Source organism: Alligator sinensis, unplaced genomic scaffold (assembly GCF_000455745.1).
Source record: "Alligator sinensis unplaced genomic scaffold, ASM45574v1 scaffold324_1, whole genome shotgun sequence".
Classification (NCBI taxonomy): domain Eukaryota; kingdom Metazoa; phylum Chordata; order Crocodylia; family Alligatoridae; genus Alligator; species Alligator sinensis.
The window spans coordinates 1841230-1862011 of NW_005842188.1; the positions used below are offsets into that span (position 1 = coordinate 1841230).

Genomic DNA, 20782 nt, shown 5'->3' on the forward strand with positions numbered 1-20782 from the left:
ACTTTCTCCATCTGAAATGCAGAAGATGTGAAATCCATGGTGTTAGCTTGCTCTGGGAATCTGGAGGCCATACACTGCAATCACACAGCTCTCATTGTAGTGAGGGCACTCATCCCTGAGCAGAAACTGGCCAAGACCCAGGTCTGCATCCTACTGCTTATGAGTAGGAACATAGGACTGGAAGGGGCCTCCTGGACTATTGGGTCCATTCCCCTGCATTTACAGGCCATTTTTAACGCAAGGCATCCCCAAAACTTACACACAACAACAAGGCACAACACATGACACACCAAAAACATCCATAAACGTGTTACAGGGAAAAGCAGCGGAGACAAGGGCACTAGCAATGCCTAATGCTGAAACGATGAGGGAGTAGTTCATTAGCATGTGCAAAGAAGATCCTAAGAAAAGAACCGCACCTACAGAGGAAAGCAATTCCTTCACCTCACCCTCCACATACACAGTCTGTATCAAACTGCTGGGGAAAAAATTACTTCCTGACCCCAAATGTGGCCATTAGCACGACCATGAGAACAGCAGGACTCTAGGCAGGAATGTCTGAATTGTTTTAAGTACTGAAAGGAACATAAATATATTTCAATCAGCCTTTGTCCCCACCTTAGCTGTGGCCAATGAATCAATGTACAGGCAGTCCTCGGCTTACGTTTCGAGTTACAACGTTTTTCACTTACAACATTTATAAATTGACACCCTGTTTTAACTTTGTGACGTCAGTTTCGACGTTACAACGCTTGATCCAATGCCAAGCCACGCCAGCAAACAAGTTTGCTGCTTCACCCATCTCCCTGGAGAACATCCTTGGGCATTTTCTTTAAGAAAGCAGACGAGACTCCAGAAAAACCTGCAGCCAAGACTCCTGAGAAGACTCCAGCCAAAAACCCTTCAAAAAGTCCAACCAAGAGCCCTTCAAAAAGTCCAGCAAAGTTACTTCAAAGAAGTCCTTCCAAATCAATCTGATTGCTATTTACAATACAAATACATTAATGTAGCTATATTACTCGTCTATAATTGATTGAGTACAAAATTCTGGATTATTTTGGGGGAAAACAGGGTATCAGGCCTTGGTTCAGGAACCATTCCTCCATTTATAACATTGTTTCCTATGGGAAAATTGGTTCCGAGTTACAACATTTCAACTTAAGATGCTGTTTTCAGGAATCAAATGTGTTGTAAGTCCGAGGACTGCCTGTATTCTAAGGCGGTGAAAAAAATAAAACAAAACAAAACCAAACAGAAGCAAGTAGCATTTGGGACAAAAGGGAGGAATTCCCCAACTGATGACAAGCAAAAGCCCTCAGGCATAGAGTCACCAAATACCTTCCATACCAGAAGTGCTACCTTATCTCCCCAGCCTGGGGACCAGAAACACATGCCACATTACACTCACTGAGTTAAACCAGGACTCCCTGTCCAATTCCACTACCCCCATCCATAAATTTATTCAGTTCAAATCTTGAAGCGATTCAAATCCCTAAACTAAGTGTATATTAAAACAGAATCAGCAGAGGTATAAATTCAATATAAGCTGCATAAAAGTATGCCAAAAACTGAATCATGGAAGCAGCGTACTGTTGGACATGTACAGGCCCTCTCCAATACAGCCATACTTACTGTCTTATTTCCTTTTTATGATCCAAGTTATGATCATTTGGATCCCTCTTGGCCAAGGAAGCCTGAAAGCCGAGGTTCTTTTAATTAAAAATGAAACAAACAAAAAGTATTTGATTAATTGAGATATACAATATATAATGGATGACAATTTTATCTAAAAGTGAATGCAACTGAAGCCAAGAGAAATGTAAGAACAGGAGACTTGTCCCAGATTATTTTGTTAATTTATGGTTCTGCCAGATTTATAGGACTTCCAACAACATTTTGGAGAAGTCAAATGTTGATCATAAACAACTCCTATGCTTAAGCACATGCACAGTGATAACAAGGAAGACATCCTGAGTTTGATGGTGGTGAGTGTTTCTCAATGGCAGCTGGATTTCCAGTCCTCATAGTAATATACCTCATTAATAAACTTAATGAAGAAAATCAGAACCCTTAAAAGGTCATACAGAGGTTTAGAAGGTGTATAGTGGCTTTGTCAAGCTGAATAAACTTCTCCATGTCACTACAGCACTGCAGATATCTATCAAGCCACAATGGAAAGCAATAAGAAACAGCTTGAGAACATAAAACAATGGACAGCAGCACGGAGGGAAAGCAACAAAAGATATTAAATCTGTGCAATTCTGCTTGGAACCTCAGAGTGCTATTGTAATATAAACAGTGCAAGCACAGCACATTTACTCTTAGTAACTGGACAGTGGTTAAAGTCACTTCCCCTTGCCATTAACAGAGCAAGTTACTGAAACTCTACCAATTCTGCCACTCAGAGCAACTCTGAAAGAACACTCAGAAGCCTGAAATGCAAGTGATAGTGTTTAGCACGGCTTTTGTTCTTCTGGATTGCTACCTTCTGCCATATTGTTCACATGGAAAAGTTACCTTGCCTCCCTGCTAGGATTAAAAAATAAAAGCAACATTAGCACTAAGGGCATCAACACAGTGGTTACTACCCAGGTAGCTTTATTTTCTTTTGAAACAGTATGACAAACTGCTTTTCTTTAAAAAAAAAAAAAAATCTGGTTTGAACAGCCACAGCAGTAAGTGGAAGACATTCTGAAATGGTGTTTTCCCTGTGTTTCTCTCCCTCTCATTTCACAGCTTCTTTCAAGAGTCTCTAGGTGGCAGGAAAATGCAATTTTTTTTCAGAGGCAGCCAAGTTTTATTGAACAACTGCAGTGCAAAGGCTTAACTGGCTATATACATGAAGCAGCAATGTAAGGATATATGACACCAAGCTGGGGGGTGTAGTAGATGCACTGGAAGGTAGGGCTAGGATTTGGGGTGACCTAGACAAATTGGAGGTTTGGGCCAAAAGAAATCTCATGAGGTTCAACAAGGGTAAGTGTACAGCCTGGGGACTGACTGGCTAAGCAGCAGCTCTTCAGACAAGGACCTGGGGGTTACAGTGGACAATAAAACGGATACAAGTCAGCAGTGTGCCTTTGCTGCCAAGAAGGTTAACGGCATACTGGGCTGGATTAGGAGTGTTGCCAGCAGATTGAAGGAGGTAATTATTTCACCTTATTCTACACTAGTGAAGCCACATCTGTAGTACAGTGTCCAGTTTTGGGTCCCCCGCTACAGAAAAGAAGTGGACAAATTGGAGAGAGTATAGCAGAGACCAACGAAAATGCTAAGGGGGCTGGGGCATATGACTTATAAGGAGACACTGAGGGAACTGGGTTTATTTAGTTTGGAGAAGACAGAGAAGGGAGTTTATAGCAGCCTTTACCTACCTGAAGGGGGGTTCCAAAGAGGATGGAGCTAGACTGTTCTCAGTGGTGGCAGATGACAAAAAAAGGAGCAATGGTCTCAAGTTGCAGCAAGGGAGGTTTAGGTTGGATATTAGGAAAAACTCTCTCACTAGGAGAGTGGTGAAGCACTGGATCAAGTTACTTAGAGAGGTGGTAGAATCTCCATCCTTGGAGGTTTTTAAGGCCTGGCTTGACAAAGCCCTGGCTGAGATGATCTAGTTGAGGATGGTCCTGCTTTGAGCAGAGGGTTGAACAAGATGACCTCCTGAGGTCCCTTCCAACCCAGTGGACTCCAAGATGAACATGAGTCATCAGTGTGACAAAGTCATCAGCAAAAGCTAACTGCACTTTATCATGCATCAGCAGATGCATGACAAACAGAACCAAGGAGGTGATACTTCCCCTCTATCGGGCGCTGGTCAGACCGCAGTTGGAATACTGCGTCCAGTTTTGGGCGCCACACTTCAAGAGGGATGTGGATAACCTGGAGAGGGTCCAGAGAAGGGCCACTCATATGGTTAAGGGCTTGCAGGCCAAGCCCTACGAGGAGAGACTGGGGCACCTGGACCTCTTCAGCCTCCGCAAGAGAAGGTTGAGAGGCGATCTTGTGGCTGCCGATAAATTCAACATGGAGGTGCAGAAGGGAATTGGTGAGGCTCTACTCACCAAGGTGCCCCTGGGGGTTACAAGAAATAATGGCCATAAGCTAGCAGAGAGCATTTCCTGCCTATGCAGGGGGTCAGACTTGATGACCTATTGAGGTCCCTTCCGGCCCTAACATCTATGAATCTATGAACCTTAACTGTCTATGATTCTACGATATATCACACTTTTACCACATACTGGTACTTTATAGAAACACTGAACAGTTAATATCCCTAGAGGCCACACAGCCCTTTGAAGTTTGAAACTTTTACTGACCATACATTATTGATTTTGCAAGAAACAGGATTTATTTGGTCAAATCTTTTATTGGACTAACTGTATAGTAGAGAGAGACATTAGGCAAGTTTTCAGACACAAAACACCCTTCCCTCAGGTTGCCTGAGGTCACCTGATATCACCAAATAAATCCTACTTCTTACATATTATCTGGACCATCACAGCTACAACACAACATTAATTTTGACCTGTACTGGTAAGTTGCATATTAGCTGCAAAGTAAGGAAGCCTTTTAGAAAACAATCATTTTAATTTGCTTTAACATCATCTTATCCTTTCATTGAAAAGTTAAAAAAAGTTAAAACTTACCTGTATAATTTTTATAATATCTCGAGGTCCGATAATTTCAGGATCAAACTGGACATGAGCTTTGCAAGTTGCAAGTGCCACTGAAGCATATAAAATGCCATTAGTTTTAGTTAGTTTGGATTCAATGTTGTGGACACAGGAAGCACAAGTCATCCCTGTAATCTAAAGAGCAGACTGCAGTTAGTGGTCTGTGAAGCAAAGAGCAGGCTCCACTCTCAACACTCATGCTGAGATGGAACTGGTAAGTAGTTTTCTTGCCAGCAGTGCTGCTGTTGGTTGACACTAACAAGATTAAAAAGATGAAACACACAAGTGCATGCACCAGTGGTTGTAGAGATTTATCATTTATACTAATTCAATGAACACCCAGAAAGCATAAAGCTTATACAATTTATGGGCATTTCTCCTGAGCCTTTACTGTCAAAATGTACAAATGCAAATTAAATTGGCCCACTTGAGAGAAACCAGAAGAAAAATCACAGGTTCTACAGCAAAAGGTGTTTGGGTTTTAAGAGATTAATTCTGTTAGTTTTGAACAAAAGCCTCAGCATGAAGATCCTACCAAGTACTGTGCAGTTGGAGGGACCATCTTATAAATGGTGTGTAAAATGGAGGCATTGTTATTACTTAAGATCTCATAACACTTTTCATGGAGCAACTAGGTTACCTAGAGGTGTATTTTGGATTGGCACCATTAAAAAGGGAAATAACATTATCAGCTATTGGCTTTTTTGGCCATTGTAGCAATAATGTTTTCCGATAATTATGTCTTCTGGCCAGGGCCCTGGATGCCTGGGTTCCCTCCCACAAGCCAGGGTGACCCCAGATGCACACCCATCCCCAAATCAATGGGCCGGGTCAGGCTGGAGCGCAGTGGAGTGGAACAGCTGCGACAGTGTTGCACGTGCTGGCGCAGCATGGGCTGCGGATTGGGGCAGGCACTGTAAAAGGCGCTGAATGCCACAAATATGACTGGGGTGGGGAGCAGCGGGCAGAGTTACCCAGCCCAGCATAAGTCAACCCACAGTGCCAAGGGGGTCCGAGTCTATTCAGTTGCCCGAGTGGGGCATAGGGGCTTGCCCTGCCCTTGGCAGCAGCAGGAGGCGAAAGGTCCCTTCCCCAGCTGAAGTCCACCTCCTAGGACCTGGGGTCCAGCTGCAGGGAAGGAGTGGCCTGGTTTGTCCAGGCCTAGAATGGTCCCGTGGCCATGCCCTGGGCAGAGGGAGGAAAGCGGGGAGCCTGGCCCAGAGACCATCCAGCCCTGGGCAGCCAGGAAGGCTCACACTTCCCCATCAGCCCTGCTGGACAGGCTCAGGCAGCTACTCCTGGGCTGGGGTTCAAAGGCATTATGTGGAAGAGCAGGGGCTGAAGGGCTGTGCACAGTCAGTAGGGTTACTAACCCTCCTGGATTGGCTGGGAGTCTACTGGAATGGGCATCCATCTCCCGGTGACTATTGAAAGAAATCCAGGAGATTGATATTGTGAATGAGTTGAACAGTACAATTAATGACATTATGTCATGTTGGAAAAAAAAAATCTCCCAGAATAGCTTCAGTCAGAGTTGGCAACCTTAACAGCCAGTCACAGGCACTGCTAGGCAAACCCTGTCTGCTGCAACTGGCACGGGTACTTTTATATGTGCTCCAGGAGTGGGGGGCAGTGCTTTATTTAGAGCAGCTCCGAGTCCTGCTCTAATTAAAGTGCTGCTGCATCTCCTGTATCACCATCCCCACTGGTGGTGGGGGCACTTGAACTAAAGCTCATTCGTGTGTGTGTGTGTGTGTGTGTGTGTGTGTGTGTGAGATAAATGTAAAACAAGCAAAAAAAAAAAAAAGGTTTATGTCAGTAGTTTAAAATGCCTTGCATGTTTACTAAGTATTGGTTAGCAGGTCAGCATTGGCCAATATGGTTGGTTAATAATCACTATTGGCCAAAAAAATCTTTATCAGTGCACCCCTAATGTTAACAATGCTGTAGCCAAACCCTACCTGGGAAGTACCCTCTTGTACTTTCAATAAGGTACACTTCCATTTTCTGTTCTAGCTGTTACTACTAAATGGAAACCACTTTCTCTCAAGGAAGTAGCTATATTTCAGAGACTGGAAAGAGTTCTGCTGGCTAAAGCTGTATAGAAACTTGGATTTTTGGATAAAAATGTCAGACACTATTATTATGCATTTAATTAACAGTATTTTGCCCATAAAATATAAGCAAGTCTGAAGATGTGTTTTAGTGATGTTTTACAGCCTAAGGGCTCCTCAGAGGTATGCAAAAAAAAAATCTTTGGATGATTGGTGAACTAACTGCACCAAGCACATGCCTGTCCCTTTAATGTAATTAATTTGGTCTGAAGAATAACGAAAGAAGCAACATCATTACCTGGAGTCAACACTGTTCAACTTCCCCCCCTCCCTTAAAACAGATATAGCTGCAAGAAAATTGCTTCTGTTAAATATACAAAACAAGCCACAAAAAATAATTTCATATCCACATTACTCACAACAAGCTCCATTCTCCCTTCTTCATCAGCCTGATCTTCTATGACTGTAGCATCGAAGCCCAAATTCTGGATCAGCTGTGCTATTTCAAGAGGCTGTATGCTGTCTGGCTTGTATTTTATCTCTGCTTTACCTGCCATCAAAGCTACAAGCACTGAAACAATACCTGCAATGGCAATAGTGCCATTATATTAGAAACTCTCTTTCCTTTCCTTTGAAGAATATATAATACAAGAGATAATCAACATGTGCCACAGTGGAGAAATCAGGGAACCTTTAATGGTTTTAAAATTTCCCTCACTCCTTCCCTTCAGGGTTATTCCTTGAGCATAATTGTCAAGAAGGAACAAAAACTTATGTTTCTATTTCACTTAATAAGTAGTTTTCTTTTACAGAGATTTGTTTAATTCCCATTAGAATGACTTGAACAGAAGAATCAGACTGGGATCCCAGTGGGTGAGATGTCAATAGGTTTTGAATCAGGCCCTGTAAGCCTGGAAAGCTTCTAGCATGAGAAAGAAGAGAATCTGCAATTCAGTGTAGAGTCACAAAGCAAAGACAGAATATTTGATACATGTGAATTATTAATAGAAATATTATAACTTTTTCTCCAGTGTTAGAGTTGGGAGCTGAAAAATCAGTAAGCAAAGGCCTCTAAAAGGTTAAAGGCCTCTCAAAAGTCTGTTTTAGCGCTCTCACAGTATTGGGGTAGAATTGATGCATGTATTCATAAGAATTTAAAAGGACTCCTAAGAGCACAAGTAGCTGTAAGGTAGGCTGAATGAAAGCTTTATTACAACTGTGACCATATTAAAGTAATATCAAATTCCAGGAATTTGTACAGACATCAGGTATACTTGTCAACTGGCAAGCTCACCAGTAGATTTAGTATAGCAGTTCATCCTAATTAGGAACTACTTAAATATGTAAGAAAAAAATATTAATTACACTTAACCTCAAGAACACACTTTGTATATTAATTGTGCCTTACGTTTACAACATAGTGGACCCTTCACATTCAGAAGGGGCCAAAAATCCCTTACAGGCTCTCTGTAGGAATGCCAAACATCTCACCATCTTCCTTTTGTAGATGTCTTTCAATGGCTGATACACATGATGCACAAGTCATGCCCGTGATCTGCATAAAGCACTTCTCAGTTGTCAGTATACTGGGCCGTTTTGGAGCCTCTAGGAAAGAGATCTTTGGTGGAGTATTTGAGACATAACTTCGATCAGAGGGTTCAGGAATATTTCCAACTCTTTGGCAAGTTGACTCCAGAGCTTTATGTTGTATTTCAGCAGGCTTGGAAATAGGTGGAACGTTGTGCTTTCTTGTAGCGGTATCTTGAGGAAAAACACCCCACGAACAGAATGAACATGGTTTATGGCATGATAAAATGTTTCAAAGCAACAAAACATGGTCAGTGACCAAACTGTGCATAGTTTTCTACGAGTCAGGAGGAATACACTGTGGTCTTGGCTTTTAGCACAAGTAATCCAGACTTACCTTGTGTTATGTCTGCAGTGCTACAAGACTATTTTGCTTTATTCAGCATTCCAGCTTTAAAGATCAAAATTCCCTCCTAACTGTATACATACTATTATTTGTAGCTAGATCCTCATAGCAATTAAACCACTAAGGAGAATGCAGCCTAATTAGTTGTCCTGATCTCCTTCCCTGAAAGGCTTCATCTCAGCAACTGATCACTATGACAAGAGCAAGTGATACATCTCTCCATAAACTGTGAAGCAAACAATGATGTAGAAGGATATAGGCACAGAGAACTCACTTCAGTCCACACGGTAGTATTTATAGATCTCTCAAGATGAGGCGCAGTCCAATCAGTTGTTCCTCTTGTCGGGCACTGTGCAGTAGACTAGTCGGTCACCCAACAAAGAAACCCTAGCCCCAGGCAGATCCACAAACAACCTCTTTTTCACAAACTGTTCTTCCTCCCCCACTTTCTAGGAGTGATCTAACCACTAGGCTCTGATGTAAGGAGCAAGTGACGCCTCATCTCTTCCTTCTTCTGTTTTATTGAACAACACTCGAGAAGGGGCTTTGCTCAGTTTATAAAAGGATTGTACGTACCCACCCCCTGAAGAGGATTCATGACTATAGATCCCTTGCACACTGAAGCAGCATTTCCTCTCTCAGGTGCTAAGTATGCCTCTGCACTGTATGAGGAATCTCAGTACCCAGCATGGGGTTTCAGATTCCACTCCAGAGATTTAAAAATGTAGTTGCTGTAGTATTTATTGGCTTGCTCGCTCTCAATTGCTTAAAGAGCTATGCTCCTCTTTACAAATCCAGCTATTCTAAATGCTGGCATCAGCATTTAGAAGTTTTATGTTCAAAATATTTGGGGGGACTTAGCCAAAGCTGGTGGAGGTTCAGAAATCAACACTTCTTTCATTGTGGCCTGGTCAGATCAAGATGCCCATTAGGATCAGGATGAGAAATGTCCAATGGTGTCATATGGGATTCTGAGGTTCCAGAAGAGAGTGGGTGCAGGTAGCTTAAAAACTGTGGTGCTTCTTACTGTTCACTCATCCCTACTCCCTACTTTGTCCCACCCCACCACCACCAAAAAACAGCATCCTAAGAGATCAGAAGCCTCCTCCCATTAACTTTAAGCTGAAATGCTTTTCAGTAGTTTCAGCTGTAAACATTTCCTGCCATTCGCAGAATCATTCAGTTTACTGTACTTGCAGGCCAACCTGGGTCTTCACCAGTCCCCTCAGCACAGTTCTTTTAACAAATAGCCTCATTTGTACCAGATATTTGCCCTTGAGTTTTGCTGACTCACTTGACTTTGCATAACAAGCTAAGTTGGACTTTTGTTACTCTGCACAACCTGAAGTGCCAGCCTTTGCACAATATCCCACCACAGTTCTCACCACTGCTCCTAATTCTCCATAGCATGTGCCTTATGCACAATCATTTTCACTTGTGCAAAGTGGCTCTGAAAATCTGTTATTCTGATTTGTTTTACAAAGGTAGAAATGGCTTTATACAGGGAGCAATATAGAGAAGGGAGCCCTCTGGAGAGCGGAGAAGGGAAAATCTATTTCGAGAAGCCCTGACAGTGGCAAAACTCCCATTAAGATTAAGTGGCCAGGGTCTCACCCTTTATTTGATCTAAAATGATGTATCCCAAAGTATTATGCAGAGCTCAGCTTCAGTAATGCTTTATACAATTTTCCCCAATGTGTCTGATTGACAAGTTTCTTTATGTTTTTATGGTACCACTGTAATTTGCAGTGACCGTGATGAAAACTAGAATTATACACTGAATTCAGGGAGGCACCACCTCTGGCTATATTTACAATTATAATGGAAAAGAATTAAATAAGGTAATATACAGTGCCATTACACTAGAATTCAATCTTAAATAACCATGTTTTAAAAGTAATGCAAGTAGGATTTGTTTAAAAAATACCCTAGGTAGTATACAATTCCATACTTATGCAGGCAGACAATATTGGTGGAGATCAACTTTTCCAATGTCAAAATGCCACAAGGCAATTACAGCTGCTAGCTGTAAAACAAGTAGTATTTTTTAAAATACATCATGAAGCACAAGAGATCAAGTCATCTTCATCTATAAGTAGTCCTAGTGGCTTCAGCAGGTTTACTCCCGTGAGAAAGATTACCAGGATTTGGCCTCATGTATTAAAGCTGCTCAACTACAGGTGAATTGAAGCCTATATCAGTAGCTCAAAACAAAACTGTTTTGAACTGAAGTGGATAACTAGCCATGCTCTTAAACCCCCACCCCCAAAATAAATGGGATCAGCCCCATAGCAACATCTAAACCATTAAACCCATGAACAAAGTGTACTGACAGCACTACATTTGACTTATACAAATGCAGAGAATGTTCCTACCCCAACTGAAATCAATAGGCATTTTGGCACTAAACTCACCAGCAGCAGGATACAGACCCTTTGTACAACTGGTTAAAAGTTGAGGGACCAGAGATACAGCAGGATATTCCGTTAGGGAAATGTTTGCTTTTCATTTAAAGATATTTTATTAATATTTTACATTTTAAAATTCCTAGGGAAAAACAAGTAAGTTCGGTTTAGATTTGTATCTGTACCAGGCTATAGGAATAAGAGAAGAAAACTTAATTGATGAAGTGGCAGTTCACATGCGTTCAGAGATTGTCTGCTATTTAAAAAAAAAAAAAAAATCACTTATAGTACTTGTCAGGCTTTTCACTGCATATCGTAACTTTTCCCAACAGCAGCCACATTCCATGTGAAATTTATGGTCTGCAATATGTAAGCTGTACTAGACCATAACTTTTTTTTTTCTGGCCTTAAAAAAAAGTCCTATTTTTTACTCTCTCTCTCTTGAGATGCTAATAGGATGCCACCTGACCTAGCTTAAATTACTAAAAGAAAACTTGCACAGTACCTGTTAGAATAGCAGCATCAAACCCCATGTCTTCTATAGCAGTTCTTAGCTCTTCTGAATTAGTTACAGTTGAATCATACTGTATGGTCCCCGTCCTTTCAGCTAAAGAAACTGATATGTGTTGTACCCCTTTCCTTTGGGATATTGTGCCTTCAATAGACTGTACACAGGAACTGCAGCTCATTCCACCAATGCCAATTACAGTTGTGATAGGCAGTTGATCTCCAGGGGACTTGCTGAGAAAACAATAGGATGAAGATGCTGCCTTTGATAAAAGCTCTCCATTGTTTGCTTCTGCTCCATTAGGGAAGGATACTCTAAAGTTACCAGGCAGAAGGGTTTCAATGGATTGTTGTAAAGATGATAAGGTAATTAAGTTAGGGTTAAACTGTACAACAGCATTTTTATGCTCCAATGACACTTTAATACATTGTATGCCTGGGAACTCAGATATATTTCCTTCAATATTTTTGATGCAAGATGTGCAATGGATGCCTTCTATCCCTAGAGTCACAGTTGCTGTATTATTCATCTTGTCCACCAATGGATCCACATAACCACTGTTGAGGCCAGCTGCAACCTTCTGTAAGCCTTCTAAATCAATCCTACCAAGCTTTAGTGGGGCTAATTTGGTCTTAATAGTGCATTCATACCCCAGGTTATTTATGTGCTTCTTAAGGTCTTCAGGTTGAACAATGAAAGGCTGGTAAAGAATGACTGCTTCTTGGTTACTCAGGGAGACTTTTATTCTTGTCACACCATGTAGTTTCCCAACTGTACCTTCAATTGTATTGACACAAGACTGGCAGGTCATGCCTTCTACCCGAAACTTAACTACAGCTTCTGCTATAGACGTTGTTGATCTTAAAGATGATGGGATAGATTTTCCTTCTGCTATGCAGGCATCAAAACCCATGTCCTCAATTTCCTGACAAATCTGTTTGGGACTTATTTCAGACCGTATATATTTAAGCACAGCATTGCTGTGCTCAAGGGAGACCTTAATACTCACAATGCCCTTCACCTTGGAAATTCTGCCCTCTACAGAGTGCACACAAGATTGGCACGTCATACCCAAAATATTGACTGTAACCATGTCCATTTGAGACGACCCAGAGGGCAGGTTTTCAGAGTTCCCTTCATAGCCAATGTTGTCAAAGGCAAAATTCTGCTTCATTGTTGGCTTCCATACACAGCTTGCAGGGGTATTAGTCTTAGACAAAGCCTGAAATGCAAGACAAACACATACAAATGATGTACCTTTTGAGTTCTCACACAACAGTATTCTAGAGTTCAAAGCATTTCAAAGATAAGGGATGCCATCAAAATACATAACATCAAACACTATCAATAACTGGAGCTGAGTATCTAACCCTCACCTGTTTCTCCTGAACATGCTGACTTTAGTACCTAGAAATCCTCAACATGATTATTTAAAATTAAAGCCCTCAGCACACTCCCCTGGAGCTACAGCTTTGCTCTTTGCAGTATTTCTTCACCTTCTCAGTGGTTTACACCACAGAGCATTCTGAAAAATGATTAGGCCTCTGCCAATACTGGTAAGCTCCAGTTAGCCTATGCCAGGGGTGTCAAACTCATCTAACCCTGCAAACTAGATGAATAGTAAGGGGCTGATCCACAGGCTGGATCAGACCCATGGCTCCCCCTCCATCCCAGCATGCTAGAGCGGGTGCTGCACTATATACAGCACCTGTTCCAGGATCTGTGATGCTGATCCACTCCACTCCATCCCCCAAAGTTGGTGCCTGCTGCAGCCACTCTGAAACCCAGCCAAAGGATGCTGTGTGGATCTCAGAGCAGCTGGAACAGGCACGATATGCAGTATGCATCCTGGGCCCTGCCCACGGAACCAGTCTAGTGCATGCCATGTGCAGCATGTGGGTCAATTCAGATACAGGAACAGCACTAGCGGCCAGATAATGGGGACTGTAGGCCAGATCCGGCAGGTAGGCTGTATCTTTGGCACCCCCAGCCTGCACCATTTACTACTGCTCACCAAGAGTCAGTGACAATTATTAGAATTACTTCTACAGCCTGGAAATATAGGGGAGCAGAGAGGCCCAATCTTGTGAAACCTGAGGTTATGGACAGGTGTTCAATTCTGGTGCTGGAAAACATGAAGCGGGGGAAGCATACAAATGTTACAGTCCTCTGGCAAGGGAGCCTAAGGCAAGCTCTCCAGTCAGGAGGCGATAGGGAGCTGCTCCTTCAACTCCCCATCCCCAAGGCAGACAGCCTGTCCCCAGCTGATGCCATATGGGCATCTGCCTCCTGTGCCTTGCATAAACTGGGGCCAACCCCATCTGCGCAAGGTGTGTGAGACAGAGACAGGACAGCTGGACCCATCCTGCACCAGGACCCAAATGCAGGAGAATACTCCCAGCCAGAGTACAGCTCAGAGTCACCTGAACTGCACAGGGTAGGCGGTAGACATCCCACAGCTAGAACAATCCTGGAGCTGCAGGACATGGCTAGCTGTAGGAAAAAGCCTCCTGGTCCCTTTCTGCCACTCAGCTGATTGGATGGACGAGGCAATGCCACAAGGCTTGACCCATGGAGCCACAGGGGAATGCCCCCCCTCATCTGTTTAGTGGCAGCAATATCCCCATAGAGCTCCCTGCTAGCTCACACTGGGCAGGCTAGCAAGAAGCCTATGCTCTCCCACATTTCCTCCCTCCTGAAGGGAGGAAGAGTGAGAGGGGAAGATATGGGATACTGGGAATATTCCACTATCAGAAATGCACAGGTGCTGCAGCTGGCACAGAAGGAGAGATCTGCCTCATTAGATGCGGTCATTTTTTCACAGGAGGAAACAGTTCTCTTCCAGGAAAAAACCTTTGAATGGCTGCTCGCTCTCTCTTTATGCCAAAAGAAAGGCTTCTCTCCTGACAGGCTTCTCACCTGTCCATAGCCTGAGCAAACTGTATAGGTTCAAGAGCTCTTTTTTAACATTCTTATTAGCAGGGTCACTTTTTAAGAAGGGGTATAAATCTGTGCTTCAGAAGATAAATCAGCTATTAACTGATGGGAATTATGGAGAAACTCCCACAAAGTGCAAGTTATTCCATGGATGTCTGCTACATGGTTTCTTTCAGCTCCCTCCAAAGCATTTATTAAAGGCCAAATATCAGATTAGACAGCTCCACAGATCAAAGCCATACTAATTTTCAGGCTGCTATATCTAATTTTTTTTTTAAATTCACTCCTTAATACCATGAATGGGATCTTGTGACCTCAAAGTGCCAGGATCTGTAGTTTAGTGCATCCAATTAAACTGAAGAGTGACCGATTCGAAACTGAAGGAAAAAAAAACCCCCAAAAAACTTTTTCACCCACTGCATAATTCCACTGTGAAACACTGTCGCAGGCAGCTGTGGATGTAAGGGATATGGAGAACAATTTCCAAAGTTGTCACAGCTAACAACAATTTTTGCAGGACTATTAAGCCCCATGTTCTGGGCATAAACTAATCTTTAACTGTTAAAGTTCGGGGTATGAGCTAATGTGTGGGCCAGACTCTCTCTCATCTGTGTTGGGGAGATCACGCCTTCCAATGTTGTGCACTATTGGAGACAGAATATGGGACTAGGTAGGTAGTGTTTGAGTTTGAACCAGCATGCCAATTCCCACATTTCTATTACATGGGAAAATAAACTTTCTTCATACCATGAATACTTGTATTGGAATCATTTAGGCCACTTACTTGCACAAGAGTGAATCCAGCTCATTAGATGTTAATGAACTGTTTCGTGGGCAAACAGCTTGGGAATAATGATGTCTGGGCAAGGACCAACATGGAAAAAAAATGCAACACAGGCAATTCACTTTCACTTCAGTCCTCGCTCCACACTCCTTAAATCCAGAGGAGCTTATCACAATCTATTATATGAAATTCACAATAGATCCCAAGTCTTGAACCAAACATCACCAGGCTTCAGGTATCAAAGGTAGAAGGAGGCATACAGCAAGTTCTAGACCTGTCACAAAACTGTTCTACTTAAAACAATCTAAATCTTTGCCTGGAAGTGACATGAAAGAATCCTGAAATAAATAGAGGCTTCTGGTTTAGTTCCTATTAATCCTGCAAATTATCTTTCACTAACAGAATCCAGGTTTATTATATTGAGCAGAGTAGTGTAGCAGATAAGAACTGGCTACCATTCATTCAAATATCTGATAAGCCCCTCTAGTATTGCTGTCTATGCCTCAGAAGCTAATTGTACATACACAGCCTTTCACATGACATATTTTAGAAAACACAGCTAGATCTTACTGTACTTGTTTTGCTCTTTATATTGTATGTTGTTGTCTTCTGCTTTTCACACAAGTGTACACCACTTCTTCCAGTCCATTTGGCAAGTGTTCACATCCATACATCGCAAGAATGATCCAAGTATGCCATTTTGAATAGAAAACCCCTACCCTATTCTCCCAACCCCACTACTGATCAACAAGAATCGTCTATGACATCATTCCTAACTTTTCTAATAACAATAAATGATTTGGAGTTTCAGAAACCTGTATGCTGCCAATACCATTTTGAAAAAAACAATTCAAACACTGAAGCCAAGTTCAACTGGTTGTGCTTCCCAAGATTCCCTACCACGTTACTTAAATCAACCATAAGTATAAGGCATCAAACTCTATATGACAATGAAGTGAGTCACTAATGTGCAGTACTGTTACCAAGATTCAGGATCAAACTGGCAGGTATTTTTAAGCTTAATCTTGCGGAGTCATGTTGAACAAGGACAAAATATATGCACATGGTTGCTTACATGCTCCTGTGATTTCCTCCACTTTACAAAGATCTACTCCAATAAAGTCAAGCAAACAAGTGTTAAAAAAGGATTCCCTCACTTGCCTAAGCAAGTCCTAATCAGAGGCATAAATCTCACTTTGCACATTGAAATGTACTTAGAAGACAATGTTTGTCTTGCACAGACGTACTATTTGCTACATCCTCCAAGCAGTGTGCATGAAAGAATAGGTGGGGACGTACACTGTTTATCCCCTGCTCCAGTTTGTAGTGTTTACATGAAGAAAAAAACCCCCACATGATTGTGAACAATCTGCAAGCAAAAGATAGGTCCTCCCCACCTCTCAAACTCCTGTTAGCCATTTCACCTTTTTTCCCCCCACCTCTCTCTCTCTCCTTTGAGACACCCAGTGAAATAAAAAGCCATTCAAATAAAGTTTAGCAGAATGGGAGGAAAAAAACAGAGGTCTCAGTATCCAGTGTTGAAAAGCGGTTATGAGCCAACAACTTCTAGAATGGATTTCTCTCTCTGGACTTTATATGTATTTATTATAAGATATTTAATAAGCCGATAGTTTATTGCTTGGTAGCTTCCAATGCTCCAAAAGGAGAGAGAGAGAGTTAGTTGTGCAAGTCTGAAATCAAGCAGAAGGCTGGCCAGGGTGGCACCTTAGAGACCAATTGTCTACATCAATCATACCAAACTAATGGGGCTAATTTGCTTGATAGTGCTTTCATAACCCACATTATTTATGTTTCTTGAGGTCTTCAGATAGAACAAAGAAAGGCTAGTAAAGACCGACTGCTTTACTCAGGGAGACTTATTTTTGTCACACCACATATTTTCCCAAATGTACCTTCAGTGCTGTTGTCACAAGTCACTGTTGACCTTAGGTTACAAACAGACATCACCTTTGTTGTGCCACAAATGTAGAATCTAATGTACTGCACAGGAGTAGCCTGGAGTTTTGGTGGTTGATGCTCAGCCAAAATCTGGAAGTGCTTCCAGCTGGTACTGTGCCACCTCCTAATTGCTTGTGAAGAAACTATTATTTCATTTGACAGTAACTACTTGCCCTGAGTATACAAGAAACCTGAAACAAAAGAAGGACTCCCCAGATTTTAGACCAATACTTTAATTTTCCCTCTACCACCACTCCACCACAAAGTATTAGGTTTTCTAGGTCCTTTGACTCCAAAGTAATGCAAGGCTACCTTATGCCAAAGGTAAAGGAGGCCACGATCCCCAAGCTGAAGGCTGGTAAAGAGGAGAGGCGCAGCTCCAACAACTAGCACACTGAGGAAATTCTGCATAAGGAAATGGGAGTCTTGCCTTAGTTTAAATCAGGTCTGCTCAACCCCTGGCCCATGGGCCAGATCCAGCCCCAGGAAATGATCCTGCCCATTGGGATCCGGGGTGAGAGGCAAGGTGTGGGGGATTGGCGGCGGCATTAATTGCTGCTACCCAGCAGCTAAAATCTCTAGACTCATGGGCTGGCCATGGCCCTGCATGCTACATTGGGTATGTGGGGTAGCGTAGAGCCCAATCCCAGCATGAGGAGCTAGTGCAGGGCAGTGGGGCCTATACCTCACATGTGGGGCCAGGAGGAGGTGGCACAAGGTGCCAGGGCTCAATCTTGGCATGTGAGACTGGCACAGGGTCCAATTCTGGTGCACAGAGCTGGACAGAGGCAGCACAGGGCACCAGGGCCTGATCCAAGCTCACAGGGCCCAATTTTGGCACTCAGGGCCAGGTAAGGGTGGCACAGGACCCAATCCAGGCATACAGGAGCTGTCTGAGGCCATGCAGGGCTCAATCCCGGTGGGCAGGTTGGGAGGAGGCACTGTGAAGCCTGATTCTTGCTCGCGGGGCCCAATCCAGCCCAGACTGACCGTTTGCCACCCATCTAGGACATGGGGCCAGAATGTGGAGCACCACTGGCGTAAATGCTAAGCTGTTTAGGCTTATACTCATATTCATATGAGAAACTCGTGCTGTGAGTTTGAATCATCCCGAAGCATTGGTTCTGTGTTGAAGCCCATGGGCCCTACCACAACGCATATATTAGGTAACAGAAGGCTAAGGCATCGTGAAATATTGGTGACCAGCATCATGAATAAGGCTCAGGTCTTGGGGGATATGGAGGGAAAAAGACAGAAAGTATGTTGGCTGTGGAGGTGGAGGTGGTGGGGGGTCACAGGGTGCTTAGCTGTACAAATGTCCCGTTCTTGGCTCTTACAACAGCATTCCCCAGGCACCAGGGTTCGGGCATTTACATCTCCTAGGGCAAAACTCCAGCTTGTCTATTCTTAGATCAGATGCTGAGCAACAGCCCCAGGGGTCTCAGCTAGGCCTACAGCAGCAAGGGGTTCCTTTTGGCAGCATGGGACGGCAACTCATTAAAAGAACTAAAAAAAAAATAACAAGCTCTCCAAACAAAGCAAAGCACTATGTATTCTTTCACTCACAGGTACAAAGCTGGGCCAAATATAAGAACAAGACAGAGTCTTATTCATGATTCCCTGCCTGAAATTTACCCTCTTGATCCAGGGCACAGTCAGGTCTGGCTTATTTCCGAACCACCTGCTCTGCTCACAGCACCACTTCCTCCCCCAGCCTTTTACTTGTTATGCAGAACTCACCAGGCAGGAGGCAGGGCAGGGGGGTACCTTAGAGACTAACTCATTCGGAGAGGCACGAGCTTTTCTGGGTGACAGTCTGCTTCTTCAGATGCAATGAATCTGCCTGATTTCAGATTAACATGGCTAACACTACTTCTGTCTGCAGTCACCAGACAGCCTCCAATGGCCACTCATTCAGCTGCCTCCCTTAAGCAGGTGAGCCTACAGAAAGGAGGTAGCCCTGCTACCAGGGCTTGTCAACAGCACAAAGGATAATGTCCAGCTGTTTAAGGAGCCCTCCTGAAAACTTAAAATTACCACTTGGCTCAAGCCCCAACCCAAAAAACACCAGGAAGTTTTATCTGGTGCCCTTCACATATAATACTTCCCCCACTAGAAAGTACCAAATAAATCCAAAGGTTTGAACAGACAACTTATGGGTGGAGGAGAGTACAGAATAAAACTTGTGAAAGCCAGTACTTAATAAATCCACAGCATCTATTTGCTAAGACTTCCCCCACCCCCACTGATGCACACACTTCGATGCAGCATCTGCCCCCCTTTTGTGGCATCGCAAAGGGCACTGCCCAGAGACAAATCCTGGCCACCCAGCTCCTGCTTCGCATGAGCCAAACCTGGGAACAAAGCAGAGCATCCCCCCTCCACTGCTCTTGATGCCTGACAGCAGCACAGCAGAGGGATAGGTGGGACGGTGGACAGAAGATTAAGCAGGAAGGGATACTCTCAAGGACTCTTTGCTGCCTCCTTTCCAAGCTTGGCACCTACAGAGTGGAAGTGGCAGTAGGGTGGCATTCTGGTGATGCCATCAGGACAATGCAGAACAACTACAGACATACTTTGGGTGTCATGGCAATAGACTTTCTTGTGACTGAGAAAGGCTGATGTCACCACATGCTCCAGGATAGGCCACTTCCCTCCTCTGTTCCTATCCAATCACAATGCATTGCTCATTCGCAGGATTGACAAGAGTCCAAAGTTCAGGCAGGTCAGACCTCACTACCAGCTGGTGGGCTGCCCTGGGGGCTCTACCATCTATCACAGCTGATGTAACTGCAGCTCTGGTGAAGGAGACCACCCTCCCTGGAGTGTCCCAGCCAAGCCATTGGATTCTGTCAGTGCTGCCCTCTGCCCCAGCACAGTCCTAGTATAGGGCTGGGGAAGAATCAGGGGGGATATAGAAGCCTTAAAACTCCTTGCCAGGAGACAGGCACTCCCAGTAGTAATTCCTTACTGATCCAGCTTTGCCAGGTTACTGTTTAGGTCAGAGCAGCACCTTGCCCCAAGCATTTGTTATACAGTATGGAGGACAGGGTGGTACCTTATATACCAGTGATTTTCAACCAGTGCAATTCTGGAGACAGGCTTCAACCTGCTTTAAGACACAGGGGTGGCATACACCTTTCTTCCCTTTCCTGTAACGGGCTCCAGCCATGATTGCAAAGGTAAGTCAGGCAGGAGCTCTCGGCTAGGGCAAGATGACAGCCCTCACTCCAGGACATCCTTCCCAAAAGCAATCTGTGGCTGGGGCCTAGGGCAAGCTGGCAACAGAAGCCACTGGTCCTACTACCCTATACATGCCCTCCCATGCTGCACCAGCCAGCCCCTTCCCATGGTGTGGACTGGCTGCCCTGTAAAGGCATCTCCATCCACAGACCCCTGTTCACTGTCCAGCCATCCTGAATGGAGAGCCTCCCTTCTCCCCATTTTATAGGGCTGCCCCTTTTTAATTTTCCTCCTCACCCCCACACTTTAGGCAACGATCTGAAAATGAGTGGGTTCCACCAAGCTGGGT

The 20782-nt window shown here is 43.6% G+C and overlaps 1 protein-coding gene across 1 annotated transcript in view; it reads right to left on the reverse strand.

Annotated features, from left to right (window-relative positions):
* The window catches only part of ATP7B (ATPase copper transporting beta), a 51794-nt gene that overhangs the window by 26155 nt on the left and 4857 nt on the right, over positions 1–20782 (reverse strand). Inside the window, exons 3-7 of the mRNA XM_025207186.1 lie at positions 11568–12792; positions 8216–8485; positions 7144–7307; positions 4644–4805; positions 1633–1709 (exon numbers count right to left, since the gene is read on the reverse strand). Coding sequence (XP_025062971.1) covers positions 1633–1709; positions 4644–4805; positions 7144–7307; positions 8216–8485; positions 11568–12792 — 1898 coding nt within the window. The remainder of the gene's footprint in view (positions 1–1632; positions 1710–4643; positions 4806–7143; positions 7308–8215; positions 8486–11567; positions 12793–20782) is intronic.